The sequence below is a fragment of the Manis pentadactyla genome, chromosome 8 (assembly GCF_030020395.1).
Source record: "Manis pentadactyla isolate mManPen7 chromosome 8, mManPen7.hap1, whole genome shotgun sequence".
NCBI classification, from domain to species: domain Eukaryota; kingdom Metazoa; phylum Chordata; class Mammalia; order Pholidota; family Manidae; genus Manis; species Manis pentadactyla.
This window is the reverse complement of record NC_080026.1, coordinates 95,934,810-95,954,275: the sequence shown is the minus strand read 5'-3', so window position 1 is coordinate 95,954,275 and position 19,466 is coordinate 95,934,810. Positions and strand designations below refer to the sequence as shown.

At 33.6% G+C, this 19,466-nt stretch overlaps 1 protein-coding gene across 7 annotated transcripts in view; it reads left to right on the top strand.

The window, feature by feature from the left end:
- PPP3CB (protein phosphatase 3 catalytic subunit beta) overlaps nt 1–19,466 on the top strand; it is a 44,152-nt gene that overhangs the window by 18,684 nt on the left and 6,002 nt on the right. For 3 of the 7 annotated variants that reach the window (XM_036928598.2, XM_036928594.2, XM_057505973.1), the window contains exons 7-13: nt 41–118; nt 224–318; nt 3,038–3,163; nt 10,084–10,161; nt 14,721–14,747; nt 16,794–16,878; nt 17,629–17,726. In XM_036928598.2, the coding sequence (XP_036784493.2) occupies nt 41–118; nt 224–318; nt 3,038–3,163; nt 10,084–10,161; nt 14,721–14,747; nt 16,794–16,878; nt 17,629–17,726 (587 nt within the window). The remainder of the gene's footprint in view (nt 1–40; nt 119–223; nt 319–3,037; nt 3,164–10,083; nt 10,162–14,720; nt 14,748–16,793; nt 16,879–17,628; nt 17,727–19,466) is intronic. The other 4 variants (XM_036928600.2, XM_036928597.2, XM_036928599.2 and 1 more) reach the window with 2 other exon arrangements.

Here is a 19,466-nt window from a genome sequence, read left to right as displayed (position 1 = left end):
AGACCATTATTTTACTTTATTTACTCTTTTCCCCCCACAGCTATCCAGCAGTGTGTGATTTTTTGCAAAACAATAATTTGTTATCGATTATTAGAGCTCATGAAGCTCAAGATGCAGGGTAAGAATTCTGTTTCCCTGACCCAAGTTAACACCTTATGTACAAATCAAACTTAATAACCATGATTGATGCTTTACGATGCATATTAAGTTATTTGTTTTGCAGCTATAGAATGTACAGAAAAAGTCAAACTACAGGGTTCCCTTCATTAATAACAATTTTTTCGGCACCTAATTACTTAGATGTCTACAATAATAAAGGTAAGATGTTGTTGATAAAAGAATTGTTAAACAACTTAGCATTTTAATTTACTTTTTTTGAAAATATAGAAAAGAGGCATTGTTTGAAACTGTCCAAATCTCATTATAAAAAAGTGTAAGATGTAAGGGAGGGGAGAGAACAAGAAATAAAAATCCAAAATGTGAAACTTAAGTCATACGTAACGATTCCACAACTTGTCACTATTACAAAAAGCTGTCTTAGAAAAGAATCCTCTGAATTAAGCATATTAGTCAAATCAAACATAATTTTCTGAAACTCCCCTTTCTTAAATCTTTCTCATTATTATCAAGAGAATGTTTTATGTGCATATAAAATTTCTGCTGCTGCTTTGACCATTTTGTGCATTTGTACTGTATAGTTGCTTAGTTTATCCTGTTTCTTGTTTTTATGTTCACTGATGTAGGTTCACTTTCCCTTTATTACTCCTTTCTTTTACCTCCACAGTCTTAATCAGTGTCCCATGAAAATTTGTAGTTGAGCTGCCTTTGATTAATTCACTCTGACCTCCTTTCAGGAATGCATTGTTACATTTCCTTTCTTTTTACTGCTCTTTCTTCCTTTTCTCTGATACCTTTTTCACCTTCTGTTCCAGTGGTTTCCATTCCCTCTCCTTCTCTCCAAACTTGATCTGTCTATAATAATTGGGTTTCATTTAACTTTGAATGTAGCTTACTGACAGGTAATACCAAAAGATCTTAATCCAGTTAAAGTACGTGCCAAGGACATTGAAGAAGAGCTTGCGTATGTTTAGATAGTTCACATTTTCAGAAGAGGAAATTAAGAAGTCAGCTCCCATTCTGGCTTGACATGTCTGAAATTCAGCTGACTATGCCATAGTTTTCAGGGTCTAACTGGAGTGGATGTGCTGAAGAAAGAACAGAAGTTAGACTTTTTAAAGTACATTTAGAGAGATAATGAAGTCATTGCTTAAATATGGGTTTGCGTTAAAAAGAGGAGCAGAAATAAGAGTTTTTTGATAATTGGAGATGATGGTTGAAAGATATAATCATTTGCCTAATATGAAACAGTAGCATACTGTAAAATAACTTTGATACCGAATATGCTACAAGAATTTAATACGTTAATCACCAAAACAGCCATTCTATTGATGTTAGTTAACTAAGTTGTTGATCTTTAGAAGCTAGTACTAGTGCACCCTCTAAGGATTATGCCTGTGCTAAAATAGCCATTTAAATTATATTTTGGTTTATTCACTTTGAAACTTCTGTAATGAAGTGTGGCTTCATTTTTGAGGAGAAACATTTAGTTTTTGACTCTGTTCTCAAAAGCAGAATCCAGTGCTGTATTTAAGATTCTGTCAGTACTCTAACCCTTCAACTGTGACCTCTCTTTGTCACAGTATTAAGAGAGCTAGTGTTCATTGCTCAGTTGATTACTGCCTTACTGGTTGTCTTGTGTCAGTTTAACTCAGGAGGTTAAGGATTACTTTTCTAAGTACTCAAAAAAGAAACTCAAACCATTGACTCTGTCTTGTCAAAATGTCCATTTGGTAGTTCTTAGTCTGTACATAGTGTTAATGATTTATTTGAGTGCTTACATGGTATGGGTATGTTTATAATGTTTCATTCCATCTGTAAGGCAATTTTCTAGATTTTCTGTCTTTCTCTTTCTCTTTTTTTAAAACTGAAAGCTTGGTAGCCCTTAATTTCTGAGACTAAATTTAAAATACTTTTATTTCATAAGGAAAACAAACATATTACTAGGGATTCTGCATTAACCAAAATCCCCAATCTTGGAATTTAACATCTGCAGTTCAGCACTTTTCATTAAAATGGAAAAAAAAAAGTAACAGCACAATTATTATATTTTCAAAGCATTTTATACTTTTATGTGAAATACATTACCTGATCTTAAACTTCTGAGGTAGGCAGGGTAGGCATATTAGTCCTATGTGTAAATGAGAAACAGATTAATCATTTACCAAGCATTGCAAAACTAGTGCATGCTGTAGCTTAGATTAGAATCTAGCACATCTAACCTAGTAGTCCATAAAATAATATAACCAGTGACTGATATCACTATGTCAGTTAATTTAAGGTATTATTTATGTCAACATATTAAAACATTAAAAATCCTGAAATTGAGATGAGTCATGCTACTTTTGGGTCTTTGGTTATAGTTTTTTCTTTATTGGCATTTTAATGGAAATTTTTCCTAAATGAAGTAAAATATTTCTTTATAGTAGTCTCACTTGATTTCCTATATTAAATGAAATAAATACATTCATAAATAATTGGCATTTTTTTGTTTGTTTGTTTTACCACTCAGCTATCCTGATTGCCTATGTCTAAAAAGATCCTCTTAAATTCCTCCAACTTGTATGAACTTTTAAACCTAGAAAATTGCTTATTGCCATTATGTGTTTCCTCTAAAAATTGAGTTTTCACAATTTTGGATTTAGTAAGATTGCATGTTCATCATTGAAGTAAACATGCTAGAAGGACTCTGGAAATTTCATTAAGTGAAGATCTGACTATGCTCCACATAATAGTGTTTTAGAAACAAAAAGTGTGTTATTACTAAAAATTAGTTCCTACCTCCTATTAGCCCTCATTCCACTCACTCCTCGATTCCCCATCCCCTTAAAAATAGAGTTTTCTGCTTTAGACTTTATATGTTTTAGACTTTTGGAGCTAAAGACAAACTGTTACAATACCATTCAAACTTACTTTGCAGCTGCTGTATTAAAGTATGAAAATAATGTGATGAATATTCGACAGTTTAACTGTTCTCCACATCCTTACTGGTTGCCCAATTTTATGGATGTCTTCACATGGTCTTTACCATTTGTTGGAGAAAAAGGTATGATTTTTATTTTAAAAAATAATTGTTTTATTACTGTTACATTAACTCCAGTTTACGATTACAGGCACACACTTGCTAAAGGAAGCTGAAGTTTAGTTTCACTGTGGGTACAGCTCTACTTGTGTCAGTGGGTGTGGGTATGAGAGCCTCAAAGATATTTTAGTTAGCTGTTTACAGCCCCCATGTGAGGTTATCTGGGGGACTGGGAGAAGACTTATAAATAGCCTGATGTTGTCTTCAGCTGTTGGGTTTTCTTTCTTTTTTCCTTTAGCTTAAATCTTTTATGAAGGAATGGAGAAATAGCTTTGCTTTGGAATGGACACGTTTTCATATTTTAATACCACTTTTGAGATGTCAGAAATTCATGGGAGAATGAAATAGCCCTTCTTTTGGGCAGAGTCATTTCATAGTGGTTTTGCACTCTGAGAAAAATAATAAAGAGAAATTCAGGTTCTAACCTAATATTTCTTCCATATAAAAGTATGTATACTATTTAGTGCTGATGCTTTTCTGATAATTTAGTGGGATACCTATTAGTATGTACTTAATAGGCTTTTTAAGAGAACATAAATGCTATTTAAGAAATTTTATTTCTGCTTATTGTTCTAGTTTTACAGAATTCTTAGGATTTCCTTATTTTATCACATTCTTCTTTTCTATTTTAATGTTATTTTTTCCACGAGGCAGTGCCTCAATGCCCATATGTGGGAAATAAGAGTATGAGCATACAGACATAATTGTAAAACATTTTGTTGTATATTCCTCTCTGTTTGAGATACGGTACTTCTGCCTCAGCAAATTTAGGTTCTAAAATTCAGAATTAATACTTAAACTGTGTATGTTAAACAGGTTTTTGAAGATTGCCTTCACTCCTTGTCATTTACTCAGTAGCATTTTAACATTAAGATAACATAGAGATAGAATTACCCACTTTAGCATTTGAGAAGGGGGCCAGTAAAGGGCTTAGGTGCAAGGGATGCCTTACACTTACAGCCTTCTATCTTTGGTATATGAGAAATAGTTCAATTGTAGCATCATCAGGGAATTTAAGAATTGATCTTGCTCATTCTCCCGCCTCCTGGCTGGACTGCAACTCAACTATTTTAATGTAATATGAGTGCTGTGCAGGGTGGAAAGAGCAGGGAGGGTAAAGTAGGAGAAAAACAGACATTTCATAGATTTTAATTTGTTTCTCTGATGCCTTCACAGTAAGGAAATATGTCATTATATTTAATATAAATGTTTATGCTCTGAGTGTCTAAATGAGGAAAGATATAGAGATAGTTTCTCAACTAAAGCACCTATCAGAAACCAGGACATCGGAGAAAGAATTTCAGAGCTTGTAGTGAACTTAATAATCACAGTGCTCAAACTCCTCCTGAGAGATGAGAAAATTTAATTAGTTTCTGTGGATCTCTTGTAAGTGAAAATGGAGAACAGTACGTTTCTATTAGTATTCCTACCTTTAAAGTCTGCTACTAAATAATCTTTTGGTCTTCTTTTACTACTCTATAGTCTTATCTATTACACATAAGGAGGTAGTCAAACCTGACTATTTTTGTTGCTTTCCTGTGGATCTTTTCTGAATTATTCACATATTTTCTAAAAATATGAAGCTCAGAATTGAATATTATATGCAAATAAAATCCTAACCAATGTGGAGTACAATAAGAAAATTTTCTTAAACTCTTTGCATAGTTTTCCATTTTAATACTGTCAGCTGTTTAGATAGCTTAACTGCTTCTTGATTCTAATGAAATTTTTCTTGTGGTGTGAAAAACAGCAAATTATATTTTATTCGTTACACTGAAAAAACCATTGTAACTCTGATCTAGTCCCTGGGAAGTAACTTACCTAAGTCAGAGGCTTCATGAGAAACTGATTCAATCTGAAAGTTAAATGAAAACATTGTTTTTTAAACTTTGGGGGGCTTTTTATTTCATTTTAAAAAAGTCTTATATTGGAATATTTCCAACATACAAAAAGGTAGAGTGAATTCCTATGTACCAATTACTCGGTTTATCAAATCGTGGCTATTGTATCATTTATATCCTCATCCACTACTCCCCACCCCCACACCTCAATTATTTTGAATCCAACCTCAGCTATTTTTTCTATCTACAAATATTTTAGAATGAAGCTCTAAAAGATAAGGACTTTTTAAATTAATTACACAAAAACATTTGTTAATTTATTAATAACAAACCCTTTTGAGAATCTGATGAAAGTTACAGACTTTTGCCCCAGAAAAATTCATGTACAAATGTGTGTATATTTTCTACTATACATAACATTTTCAGGATGCTCATAGATCTGAAGTGAACTGGTGAGCTCCCTCAGGTTTATTGGCCCCAATTTAAGAACCTCTGTGTGTGATCTCCTTCAGAAGGTCATACATGTAAGATTTATTCATTTACTAGGTTTTTATTTTTGGAAGTATATTTTATTCAAAATACTAAGGATACAAAAATACAAATTAGATTTGAGTGTTTGCAGATTAATAGGGGACTTAAGATACCTAAATAATGGTAACAGAATGTAATATGGTAAGCACTCCAAGACAAGCATAGTTTTATAAGAAGTAAGAGGAGAGAATGTATCTGTCAGAGAGATTAAAATAGCATTTCAGCTGGGGCTTGAAGAATGGTGTAATTGTGCTGATATATACGGGCAAGAAAATTCTAAGTAGGACAATTTCCCAAGCCTGAGTCTGAAAGCAAGAAAGCATAAGGTCACTGACAAATGTTAAGGGGTTCAATTTGATTAACGAGTAAGATGTATGAAGGACAGTAGTAGAAAAAGAATTAAAAGTCAGGGCCAGATCATAAGGATCTTGATCAACATACAGAGAATTTGGAACTTGGAAAATAGTGGCAAGCAACTGAAGCAGAATATGACCATGATAGTCATTTAGAAAAATTTTTCTGTTGAAGTGAACAGAAAGGAAGACTAGAGGTTGGGAGTCCTGTCATGAAGCTACATTAAGTTTCAAGTGGAAACATAATGAAGGCCTGTTAGCATCAGGAGTGGAGAGCAGGGAAAACCATAAGAATTGTGGGAGCAAGGGAATGTTTGAAGATTACGTGGATGTTTTGAGTCTAGTAATGATAATGCCATTAACTCTCTGATGAAAACTCCTTGTTCTGTTAACCCCTTAGGTAGGTTATAGCTACTCTTCATCTTCTTTGGGACTGATAGGCCTTTGGTCATGCCATTTTCTTATTAGTCAGATTCCTCCTTATCTTTCTTCCTTTTTAACACATCCTTAGACTCCTTTCTCTCTTGTTTTTCTATTCCATTTGTTCTGTAAATCTTAGCCCCAGTAGAGTCCAGCCATCCATTTTCTCCATTCTTCTAGCCAGGGTATAGAGCCCTGCTGGAGATACTTATGCAGCCTTGTAAATTGGTGCCACCCTTTGATTTCTAACATTAACCAGGCTCTTGCTAGTTCCCAAACATCCTTTATGTCACTAGTCTGCTTCCTCTCCCATTTCCCTTAGGATATAGTCTAAATTTTTACCTTTTTTTCTTGAACACTTTCTTTTTCCAGCTACTTCCCTCTCTCGGAGAAAACACACCAGTAGTGGGGGCTTCTTCTACTTACTGTTCCTCTGCTTTATAAACTGAGCTCATCTTGAATTCTTGTCTTGTTGAAGAGGTGACCCTTCCATCTAGGGGAAGCCCTAACTTGTCCCTGGATTCCATTACCTTCTGCCTTTTCAGGCAGCTTGCTTCATTAGTTAGGTCCTGTATATCTTCAGACTCTCTCTACTAAGTTTTTTTATAAATTGTTCGATTCTATCTGATCCTTAAATAAAAAAATAAATAACATCTGATATCTTTCTTTAGCTACTACTATGCTATGACTCTTGCCTTTCTTTCACATCCTAAGCTTCTGGATGAAAAGTACTATATACTTAAATCTATTTAGTATCCATAAATGGCTTCTGGTAGCTTTTAAGATAAACCTTCAACTCTCACAAAAAGGTCTTTGGACCTTCCCTTACTTTCTCTATAGCTTCATTTCTTGCCCTTCTCATTTACAATCTGTTCCAGCCATAACACAGTACAGCCAGTTTCCTGAATATGCTGTGTTCTTTAAGTTTCAGGACTTCATATTTTCATTTTTCATACTTTATTGGGATATAATTCACTTACCATGCAATTAACCTATTTAAACTCTGCAAGTCATTGGTTTTTAGCATATTCACAGAGTTGTGCATCTATCATCATAGTTAGTTTTGAAACGTTTTCATCCTCCCAAAGAAACCCTGTCCATAAGCAGTCACTTCCCCTTTCCCCACACTTGTTAGCGCTAGACAACCAGTAATCTTCTTTCTGTTGCCATATATTTGCCTATTCTGAATATTTCATATAAATGGAGTCTTACATTTATGTGGTCTTCTTTGACTGGCTTCTTTCCATGTTTTCAAAGTTCATCCATGTTGTAGCATGAATTAGTACTTCATTCCTTTTTATGACCAAATAATATTCTGTGATATAGATATACCACATTTTGTTTATATGTTCATCAGCTTTTGTTTTTTCAAAACGAAAAACTATAAAACTTTTTATTTTTATTATAGCCATCATATCAGATATGAAGTTTTATCTCATTGTGATTTTGATTTGCATTTACCTAATGAGTAGTGATCTTGAGTATATTTTTGAGACATTTGTTTTTTTCCATTTTTTGACTGTCATGAACCACACTTTGGTGAACATTCATGTTCAAATTTTTGTGTGGACATATGTTTTCATTTTTCTTAGGTATAGAACTGAGAGTAGAATTGCTGGGTCATATGGTAACTCTCTTTTTATTAACCTTTTGAGGATTTGCCCAACTGTTTTTCCAAAGTAGCTGTATCATTTTGCAATCTCACCAACAGTGTATAATGGTTCCAGTGCTTCCATATCCTTGCCAACACTTAAGTGTATTATTTTATTATAGCCATCATATCAGATATGAAATTTTCTCTCATTGTGGTTTTGGTTTACATTTCCCTAATGAGTTATGATCTTGAGTATATAATATATTTTCAGTGCTTATTGCCATTTGCTAACCTTCTTGGAAGAAATGTTTACTTAAGTCCTATATTTCTTTTTACATGGGCTATTTGTCTTTTCATCAAGTTGTAAGAATTCTTTATATATTCTAGCTACAGGTCCTTTATCATATATATAACTTGCAAATATTTTCTCCTTTTCTGTGAATTGTCTTTTCACTTTCTTGATGGTGTCCTTTGAAGCACAAGAGTTTTTAATTTTGATGAAGTCCTATATATTTTTTCTTTTGTTGCTTGTGCTTTTGTGTCAAGTTCAAGATATTGTTGCCTAAATTTAGGCTCATGAAGATTTACCCCTATGTTTTCTTCTAAGGGTTTTATAGTTTTAGCTCTTACATTTAGGTCTTTGATCCATTTTGAATCAATTTTTGTGTTAATTTTGCTGTGAGGTGGGAGGTCCAACTTCTTTCTTTTGCATTTGAATATCCAGTTGTCCTAGCACCATTTGAAAAGACAGTTCTTTCCCCACTGAATTGATTTGGCATCTTGTCAAAAATTAGCTGATGTTAAATATGACATTTTATTTCTGGACTCTAAATTCTCTTTCATTGCTATTTTTTCTAACTTCTGTTTAGAATGTCTTATCTGCCCTCTCTACCTGGCAAATGCCTATTGCATGATTCCTCTACCAAAAGCCTTCCTTTCTCCAGCAGGTCTTTTATATACCTCTGCATGCTTACAGCCTAATGCTCATCACTCTTTTATGGCATGTGTATATATATATGTGTGTGTGTGTGTGTACACATATCCTTTAAGCGATTAGTAAGCTTTTGGAGGGTAGCGATTGAACCTTTTATATCTGATCCCCAAAGCTTTAGCACAATGCCTGGCATATGGTGTGCTATTAATACATTTATAGGAGGAATAATAGGGTCAGTATTGAATTTTGTTTGGGATGTGTTCATTTCTCCGTGCCGTTAGGACATCCAGGAGCTAATATTCAGTAGGCATTTTTAGTCACTGATTTTGGTTATATCTTTTTTCTTTTGTTTACTCATTTGTCAGGTATTTTTTGGGTGCCTGTTACGTGCTAGGCACTGTACTAGACTATAGAGATACAGTGGTAAACAAAACAATACTCTGCACTCATGAAGCTTTCATTCTAGTAGGGGAAACAGACAATATACAAATAGTTTAAAACAGCAGTAAAACCAAGGAAATACAGATCCTGAAGGGAGAGGTCAAAACTAGTAATATAGTCTTTGGAATCATCCTCAAAAAGGTGATACTTGAAACTATATAGTAATGGATGGAATCACCAAGAGATGGAGCATATAAACACACTGCAGAGAGAATAAAAAATATCCAAATTTGGGGGGAAGAAGGGAACAATCCTGGAAACCAAGGGAAAAATATATAGAATGAATCAAGCCTAAGAAAGAACCATGGGTTCAGGTTGTTAGATAGTCATTAGTAATCTTAAGAATTAAGTTTCAGGCAGTTGCTGGAGCCAGTTTTTGAAAGAGTGAACCTGGGATTTTTTTTAAACAGTAGAACTATGCCATGATTTTTTTTCTTATTCCTTAGTGTTGTATCCATAAATAAAGAACTTAAGTGTATACATTTAGATGTTATTCATCTTGCTTCTTATCTCTGTGGGGCTTCATTTTTTTTTTTTCTGAGAAACCTGAAAACTTACTCCTTAAAGAGTCTCTCTCAGACTTGTTAACCATTGAATTTCTTTCATTTGAAAGCCTTTTTATCCCTTAATTCCATCATTCCTGCTCTTAGAATGTGTGTCATCTTGTGTTAAAAATCATTGACCATTTATATAAATAGTTGTTGTATGTACATATATATAGACAGTTCAGTATGGTCAGATAACATGTAACTTTTTTTTTTTTTAAATAGTAACAGAAATGTTGGTAAATGTTCTGAGTATTTGTTCTGATGATGAACTGATGACTGAAGGTGAAGACCAGTTTGATGGTATGACTATTCATTTTACTATTTTTTTATTGTGAAATGGTATCTTTTAACTGCCCAGCTTCAATACACACTCTTTTGCAAAATATAGTCATTGGTCTCAAGGAGCTATGCTATTTGATAAGTGACAAGTCACTTTCAGGTATTGTTTAAGATTTTGAAATAATTTTATTTCTTTCTGTTGGTATGAGGAAGAAAATGAATTTTAGGAAAGGGCAAATTTGGAAGAATGAAAGGAAAGGAAAATTTAAAGGTACTAAAAGGATGTGGTTCTTCATTAATATGGGCAGTGCTAGAGAAGGGAGGATAAAAATGCCTTTCGTTTCATTGGTACAGTATTCTTAATGCATCAGAAACATATGCGAACCCCCAGTGTTACTGTCATTTCTTCCTTCCAAAACCCCAAGTAGGCAGTTTTAAGTTTATGAGTAATGTGTTCTAAGAGACCACCCTCTAGTTCAGTTTGAGATTCAGAAAGAATTTTTTCCATAGAAACAAGGTTATGTATGGTTGTCAGTTCTTTCGTAAACCAACCAGCCTATGTGTGTACGTAATGTGTATTTATATAAATTAATACCATAAGAACAAAATTCCTTTTGTATTTGTTTTGAAATTTTCTTAAACTTTTAGATTTAAGTATTTACTTAAATTTAGTCAACAGTGAACAAAAGCATAAACAACTTATAAGCTGAAAACTGTTTCCTTCCATATGCCCCTTACATAGTTTCTATATCATTGTTTTCGTAGGTATAATCAGTATATAATTAATTCCATGTGTTAAACATGGTCTACATATTCGTAAATTTGATAGCTACATATTTATAGGTATATTAATATACCATAATTGTCACAGGTAATCTCATTATTTGGCATTTGGGTTGCTTTAAATTATCCTTATTATGAATAGCATACAGCAAACATATTTGTATAATAGTTTTTTATTTTCCTTCTTGGAATAAGTGTCTTGAAAAGAATTACAGAGTCAAAAATATAGTTTAGCTTCATTATTTTAGCTATAAACTGCCAGATTACTTTGCAGAAAAATTGGACCAATATGAAGTGCTTCCAGCAATGAATCCATAAACCTATTTCTCCATAGGCTCACCTCATTGGATTTTGGTCATTTTTGCTTATTTTGCTTAGGGGGCTGTTTAGTAGTAAATTACAGTTGGTTTAATTTACATTTCTTTGATTTCTAGTGAAACTAGGAAAAAAAATTATCTCCTTTTCCAACTGTGTAAACTGTCCATCTCAGTTGACTACCTACCAAGTAAAATCTGAGTAAAAACTGTTTAGAAATTTCTCTGTTTACAAACAGGTTTGATTCTTAAACACTGTTTATTGTTAAGCCCATTTGTTGAAAGTACAAAGTGACTATGTATAAGTGTCTGCTATTACCATTTGTTGATGGCAGGCAGAGATGAGATTTTACTCTGCCTTGTAGTTTTGTTAACTGAAACAAGTTAATTTTATCAGTTAGTTTTTGGTTTGGATAATAAGTTTTAATGAGTAATATTTATTTTTCTGTATTTTAATTCTCTCCTTTTGATGTTTGTGTAGAAGTTTATAGTTCCAAAGTTTTTCATGATATCTGTTTTTTCCATTAAATTTTTGAATAGTTTTAATTAAGTATTTCTTTTCCCTGTTCTGCTATCGCTATTTTAGACTAAGTCTAGGCTCAGAGTCTAGTTCCTCATAATGGCTATGTGGCCTCCAGCAAATTACTTAACCTTTTGATCTTCAATTTTCGTTTCTTCAAAATAAAGATAATAGTGCCTACTTTATAATATAGGTATTGATATAATGACTGAAATAATTTTGGGTATACATAGCCCACTGATTTTTTTAGATAACATTTTGTGTTTATTTGTTGAATTCTATGAAATATTTAGCAGCAGTTTTAATTGGTATTACATTAAATCTGTATCTGAATCTAGGAATTTTTTTAAAAATGATACTTAGTTTTCTAAACTTGCTCTATATAATTAGTTCATTTACTATAATTACTTCATTTAATATGTAATTATTCCATTTAAAATTATGGTTATTCTTTGAAAAATATCTTATCATTAAGTTAAACAGTATTCAGCATTTTGTCTTCTTATTACTATTAGAACTGGTATTTCTCCACACATTTTCTAACTGTATAAATGAATACATAATATATTTGTGTTTATCTTATGTCCAACACCTTGGGTCAGCAGAATTATTTCCTATGGTAATTTATTTTGTTTTCCATAACTTTTAAAAATATGTCATTTGCATAAGGCTGATATTTATTTTCTACATTTTTACCTTTATTTCTTTTTATTCTTTAAAATTTTATATCAATATTGCTAATAGTGTGATAAATAGGAGTGGTAGTAGGTAATGCGTTAGTCTTCTTCCTTTAATAAAAAAGGAAAAAAGTTATTAAGTTTTATTAAGTCTGATACAGTACTTGGTTTTTTAGATATGTGATTTATATAGATACAAAATCATTTTTGGAGATTCAACCAGGAATAAATATAAAATTTAATTATATTCCTTCTAATGGGATTTTAGTGTATTTTATCAACATTTTTCCCATCATTGATAAATTATGTTTATCCACTTGTTACATCATTCTTGCACTCCAGGGATGAATCAAATTTGATCATTAAGGAGGCAGTGTAGTTTAGTGAAAAAGATAGGTGGTTTGGGTGTCTTGGCACTGCCATTATAGTAGCTGTATAAGTCTTGAAAAGCCACCTAGCTTCCTGGGATCTTCTCATCCATAGGTTGAGGGAACAGAGAGGATGAAAAATTTTTCCTACTGTTAAGGAATTTAAAAAATTGATAAGCACCATGTATGACAATGTTTCTATGGGAAAGTATACTGACTTTCTAGTTTTGAGTACTAGAAATGGATCTCCCTTCACTGCCAGCATGGCAGGTACAATTACTTCTAATTTCTTCACCCTTCCATACCAAGTATTAGGAGCAGAGACTCTAAGAAAATTTGAAGAATATGGGTTTGGAAGTTTACATGAAGGAATGCAAGTGTTTCGGGGGGAAAAGAACATTGAGGAATGGAGGAAAGAGGAGGAGATTAGGATAGATGATACTAGGATGGGGTAGGGAAAATAGCTACTGGAACTAGGTCTATTTCCCTTCCTTAATCATATTCCCTTATTTTTTCCCCCCTTAACTCTGTTTTCATCTTTTTTTTCTTTAACTTTCAGCATGGTAGCATGCCCTCTGCCCTCTTCTCCAGCAGTGGAACCATCCTATGGATTGGGCCTAGGGAGAAATATGATTTAGAAAGAAAACTTGGTGGGTGGTGATTGCTATAGAGGCAGAATAAGGGTTTAGCTTTTCTGTGGGGAAAGGGAGAGAGCAGGATTGGAGATACCCCAGTGTCAGGAAGTAAGGAATAGTTTTTGCATATTCAAGGCTTAACTGGATAAAGGACTAAAACTCTCTTCTTAAGTGATGATGTTTGATATTCTGTACTGCTTGGTGTGTGTGTGTGTGTGTCGGGAGGAGGGGGGAGGGTTATTTTTAAAGGCAAAAATTTGCATAAACATTGCAGGTATAAATGCACATAGCATGCCTTTTAGAGGTATTATTTAATCATTAAAGAGAAATTTTGAACACTGTCTTCTGGGATGTTTAGAATGCATACTATTTCTTTCAGATATTTATCTTTTGTCTTCAGTTTGGTAAAGGAAATACATAATCCATATGCTTTATCATTTTACTAAACTAAATCTTTGCATTTCCTATAATGGAATCATGTATCTCAGCATTAGATGGAAGATACAGAAAGCTCAGATGAAACCTCTGCAGCCTACTCTTAAGAGATTTTACTCGGCTTTGAAACAATCTGTTGCTATTTTTGCAAAAAGATGTCTTTCAGACTCCCAAATTGGACTGGGAACAGAAAGCACATACTGTTGATCCTGAGTATGTGCAAAAGTAGTACAATTCAAATTAAAGAAATTATGTGCCTCTTGTAACTGTGGAGAGTGGGAGACTTAGCTTTCCCTTTATTGGGAGTGGGTGAAGTTTTCCACTGAGGTAGTTCATAAGGTTACCTACATTTCTCTGTACATACTGCCGAGTTTGCAGATGTTGATGTCCTTGAAGAACCACATGAGCCTGTATGTCATTTGTGTCATTTCCTTTCACTTAACATACTTCCATAAGTGACACATTTCCTTAGGGGGGTATTCAATATAAATGTGTGATTGTTGTTAGCAGTCTCTTACCAGTCTTACGTGTTTTCATGTGTTTTCTGTCCCTAATTTGTCTACTTTCATCAAATATTATAGTCATTCTGTCCATAATTTCTTCTGAACACATACCTTCTAAGCAACCTTTCCCTTAGAGTTCTACCCAGTGACATCCCTCTTTTATTCTCCAGATCCTACAGTATTATATTTTTCAAATTTCAGATATTCAGGGCCTTCATTTTTTCTTCCTTTCTTTCTACATTCATTCTTCAGTACCACTGCCAAGTTAAATCTCTATCTTTTTATTTGTCTCAACTACCTTTTCTCCATCATTCACTTCCTTTTTTCTGGACTCTCCATCTGAAGAACGGCTCATATATGGCAGTAAAAAAGGTACAGACCAGACAGAGTAATATCGTTTTGAAATATGACTTCGTAAGTTATCCTCAGTCCATGTAAGTTAGCTCATTCATTGAGTACTATTTATGCAGAGTCCTCTTGGGCCTTGTGCAAATTTAAGTTTTATCTAAGTTAGAATTTAATGTTTTTAGAAGTCATATTCCAAGATATCTGTCTTTCTGTGCATGGAAATATTTTTCCCTCTTTTTCATTCCTCTTGTTTTTAAATTTCATTCTTTTGCTTATTTGTAATGATTCGTACTTTTCCCTGCATGATTAGGGGTGTTTGATTGTCTGTCTTATTCCCCAGAGTAATTTTACTGTGAACATTTACTTTAATATTATGCATGATGTGTTTGTAGACCGATTTAAAATCCTGATTTGTATAGTGTCTTTATATTCCAGTGAATTTTTAAATTTGAAGTCAGTATAGTTTACATACCATTCAGTTTTACTGATATGTAAATTTAGGCTGAAAATATTAATGTACTTCATTAAAGCTATTCCCACCATCCCCATACTGCTCTCCTCTCTCCTAGTCTAGCTGTTTTTAAAATTGTCAATTTTGAAACAAAATATCTGTATGAATTCATTCCAACAGAATCAGGCTAACTTTATGTCCTTGGATAAGACACTTAATAAACTTAGTTTCCTTGTTTATAAAATGAGGAGATTGAACTTTGCAATATCCCTAATGTCTCTTCAGATTCTAATATTGTATGATTCTGAGGCTTCTCGTATTTTTTTTGGCACTGTAAGTATGCCTGTGTAGTGCCATGAGTCCTTATACAGTTTTGGACTTGTAAAAGCTGTAGTTCAGTGCTCATAATATTACTGTTTTGAGCATCATAAATGTGGTCATGGAGCCTATTTTCTCAAAAATGTATTTTGTTTTCATCTTTGAAATTGGATTTCTTTTTCTTTGCAGTAAGGTACAGTCATCATCTTGGTTAATTATATATTTGTGGGTTGCTTGAATTTTAAATGAGATGCTCTAGCTCCGAAGACATGATTGTTCTGATCACTGTATACTTCAGGCCCCTTTTGGTCTAGTGTCGTTAGCCTTTCCTTAACCTTCTCCGCAACCATGATGCTTCCATATGTGTGTTTTCATCATGTTGAAGCACAGCTCTAAGGAACCACATTCTTGGGTCCAGAGTGATTCTAGTTGCTGTATATGAGGTAACAGGACTGAGATTGTTGTTACTCTTTCTGGAGGCCAAGGGAATGAAGGAACATAAAATTTTTGAGTCTTTCTTCAGCCAAAGATCTAATTATTTTAGTGTATTCTCTTCTGTATCAGTGATAAGCAGCACAGCTCATCCTTTAGAGATGAAGCATTAGTGATCCTTTAGCCATGTTTTTTAGAGTGTCTTTTCTTATTGCTCACTCTGTGTCATACTCGCCTAGGAATGTAAGAGCTTGTCTATGTTTGCATGACTCTGCAGGATATCTAGACCATGAGGTTGAGGTGTGCATTGTTGTTGAAATGCTGGTGTCGTTCTTAGTTATGGGTCATCTGCCCATCAGTCAATTCATACCATTGTTTTTAGACCAACTTAGATCAAGGAAGCTTATTTTGTCATGGTAAGATGGAATATTTCCAGCCTGCATGTCAAAGGCTTTTCTTATAGTAAAACAGAAGACTACAGAGCTTATTACCAATTCTTGTTTGTTAGTCTGCGTGCCATAGGCTCTCATGAAAATTAAAAGATTGTCAGATTGTTACCATTTTTTGTCCCCTGGTTTGTGAAACAGGTTGGGCTCTGGTTTCTTCCTCATTGCTGTTTTTCTGATTAGTCAATTGTGTGAGAGTTAGAATGTTTGTGGATTATCTTTCATTTATACTTGTATCAGGCCTTAGTGTTAGAACAGTACTGAGTGAGCAGCTTTTTTGGCATGTGTTCTAGTCTCCTCCATGTAAGCTAGTGGCAGAGGGCTTAGTGTTGGTTCAGTTTTGAGTGTGCAACAGGCTGATAGAATGGTGCAACTGTGGATGCCCTAAACTTGAGTCTTTCTTTCTATTTATTCCATTGAAAGTAGGTTCAGCTGCAGCCCGGAAAGAAATCATAAGAAACAAAATTCGAGCAATTGGCAAGATGGCAAGGGTCTTCTCTGTTCTCAGGTAATCATGTATTTTCCTGCTTATTTATTTTACAGAAATTACTTTTATTGTACTTTGTTACAAGCAGTATTCTGCTTGACATCTGAAGGCAATATAGTGGCATTCTTCCTATAAAAAAGTTACTTGTGCATTTACATATTGCTGAAGGGAACACAGGTTCCTTTGAAACTACGGTTTTTGACCCTTGTGATATTATTGCTCACTTCTGGTATCTGTTGTCCTTCTGTGATGAAAATACTAGCTCCACATCTTGAAACTAGAGCACCATAAGAAGGAGGCACTTTTTAGGGTTTTCCTGATGAACTTGCTCACCTATATAGAAGTTCCTCTTACTGGACCCACAAATTGTTTTCCTGGGGTTAATTTAGAAAGACATGGTTTTAAGGATGTATATAAATGGGTCAGTCTTTAAAAATTTGGTTGCAAAACAGATTATATCAGACATTTGAACTTTAAAGTATATGAAATACCTCATTTTCTCAATTGTGGGATGCCTATTGATAATGAATCTCACCATATATTTAATAAAGTTTTTCAGGAAAAACAGCATGTGTCTCAGTTGTGAGGCACATTCTCACATCTGGAACATGTATGTAGAATGTGGAAAAGTCTGTATCTTGGAATTGAGGAATATAGAGTAATAATGAATATCATAAATAATGTTCATGTCCTACATCTGAGTCCCATCTCCTGTTTTAAACTGAGTGCTTATTGGAAGTCTCTGATGTTTGTTATATCTCTCTACTATAGGGAGGAGAGTGAAAGTGTGCTGACACTCAAGGGCCTGACTCCCACAGGGATGTTGCCTAGTGGAGTGTTGGCTGGAGGACGGCAGACGCTGCAAAGTGGTAATGATGTTATGCAACTTGCTGTGCCTCAGATGGACTGGGGCACACCTCACTCTTTTGCTAACAGTACACATAGTGCGTGCAGGGAATTCCTCCTGCTTTTTAGTTCCTGTCTCAGCAGCTGACACAGGCAAAATACTATATGATAGATAGTGTCTGATTAATAATCTGACCAGGGCAGAAAATTGATAGAATGGGTATTACTTTCAGTTGAAAAGGTCAGTCTCTCAGCTTTTCATGAAATGATATGGGATCAACAAGCCCCAGTTTAAAAATGTGAATCAAGGATATCCATATTACCAAAATAGAAATGTAATTCTAATTTTCATATTTTTTATTTTTTAAATTTATGTAACTATAGTAGATTATGCTTATATTTGCAGATACTTAATTTTAGGATTAATAATCTGCTTGGGCCCCAGAACATTACTTATGCACTTCACTTGCCAAAATATTTGTGCAAGGTTTTGTACCCTGGTAAATGATGCCAAAGTTTGTTTTCTGTGGTGTTTGTCAAATGTTCTATGTATAATTGACTGTCTGTAACATGCTGTTTCCTTCCTCTGCAGATGTAGCTGCTTTCCTAAATCTGTCTTTCTTTAGGTTAGCTGTATGTCTGTAAAATATGTTAACTTGAATTACTCTGTCAGACACTTGTCTGTCTTTCGATGTAGAAGCAGCTGTGTAGCACCTTCCTTTGAGGTTTGCTGCGTGTCTTGCTGCCCTTTGTGCATTCTGAGCATGAATGTAACATCGAATACTAAGTCATTGTTATGAGGGGTTGAATTTTAAATACTGTAAGTCAAAATTGAAAGGGTGTTATTAAGTGTGCCTTTACTTTGCATGAAAATAAAAAGAATTATATGTAAAGCATTCCTGTAATCTGGCTCATTGAGTACTTTATATTTTAAAAAAGCTTACTTTTTTTGGCGTAAATATTTGTGTAAATACTGGGTTTACTTTTTGAAAGCCCACTGCAGATTAAAAAGAAGAGATTGATGTGAGTGTTACAGACTATATACACAGTAACTCAAAGTCTAGATTTCTTTCCCTAGTGGTTGGAAAGCAAAAAATGTGACACAGGAAGCCTTAATGTATATGTTTTTTTGTAGCCACTTCTGACAGCCTTCCAAGGGTCATTGTTCTATTAAAACAGGCAGCAACAGATCTGATGTTTTTCTTAGTCATGATTAAGTTTCTTTTTGGGGTTTAATAGTGAATTTTTTAAAGCAAAAAAAGAGGAAATTTTAATAGAAATTTTTAAATAAATTTAAATTTAAATAAACTTTTCAGTTTCATCTCCCAAGTCATAATAAAATGCTTAAGTAAATAAATGGATTTTCCTGTAGGAAAGGATTTTCCTGTAGACAAATAATTTCTATTTATAGCCTATACATGTTCTATTATATATGTTATTGTGTTGTCTGCTACCACCACTGGTTTATGTGAGAAGTACAACTATGTTTTGAAAATTATAGTTTCAAGTTTTCATTCTGAATGAGGTTTATTTTTTTAATTAAAAAATCTGCTTTGATTCTCTTTATATTCCTTGCCCTCCATTTTTCTTAATATATTGTAAACATTAGAAAAATGAGCTAAAAAGAATTTTATTAAAACAAATTAAGATCTTAGTCAATAAAACTACTGAAAATGTTAATAGAAAAGGATGAGATTTAATATCTTGAAAAATGTTATTCCTTTCCTACTCTTTGTTTATTAAAAAAAAAACCTTAAGGGTCA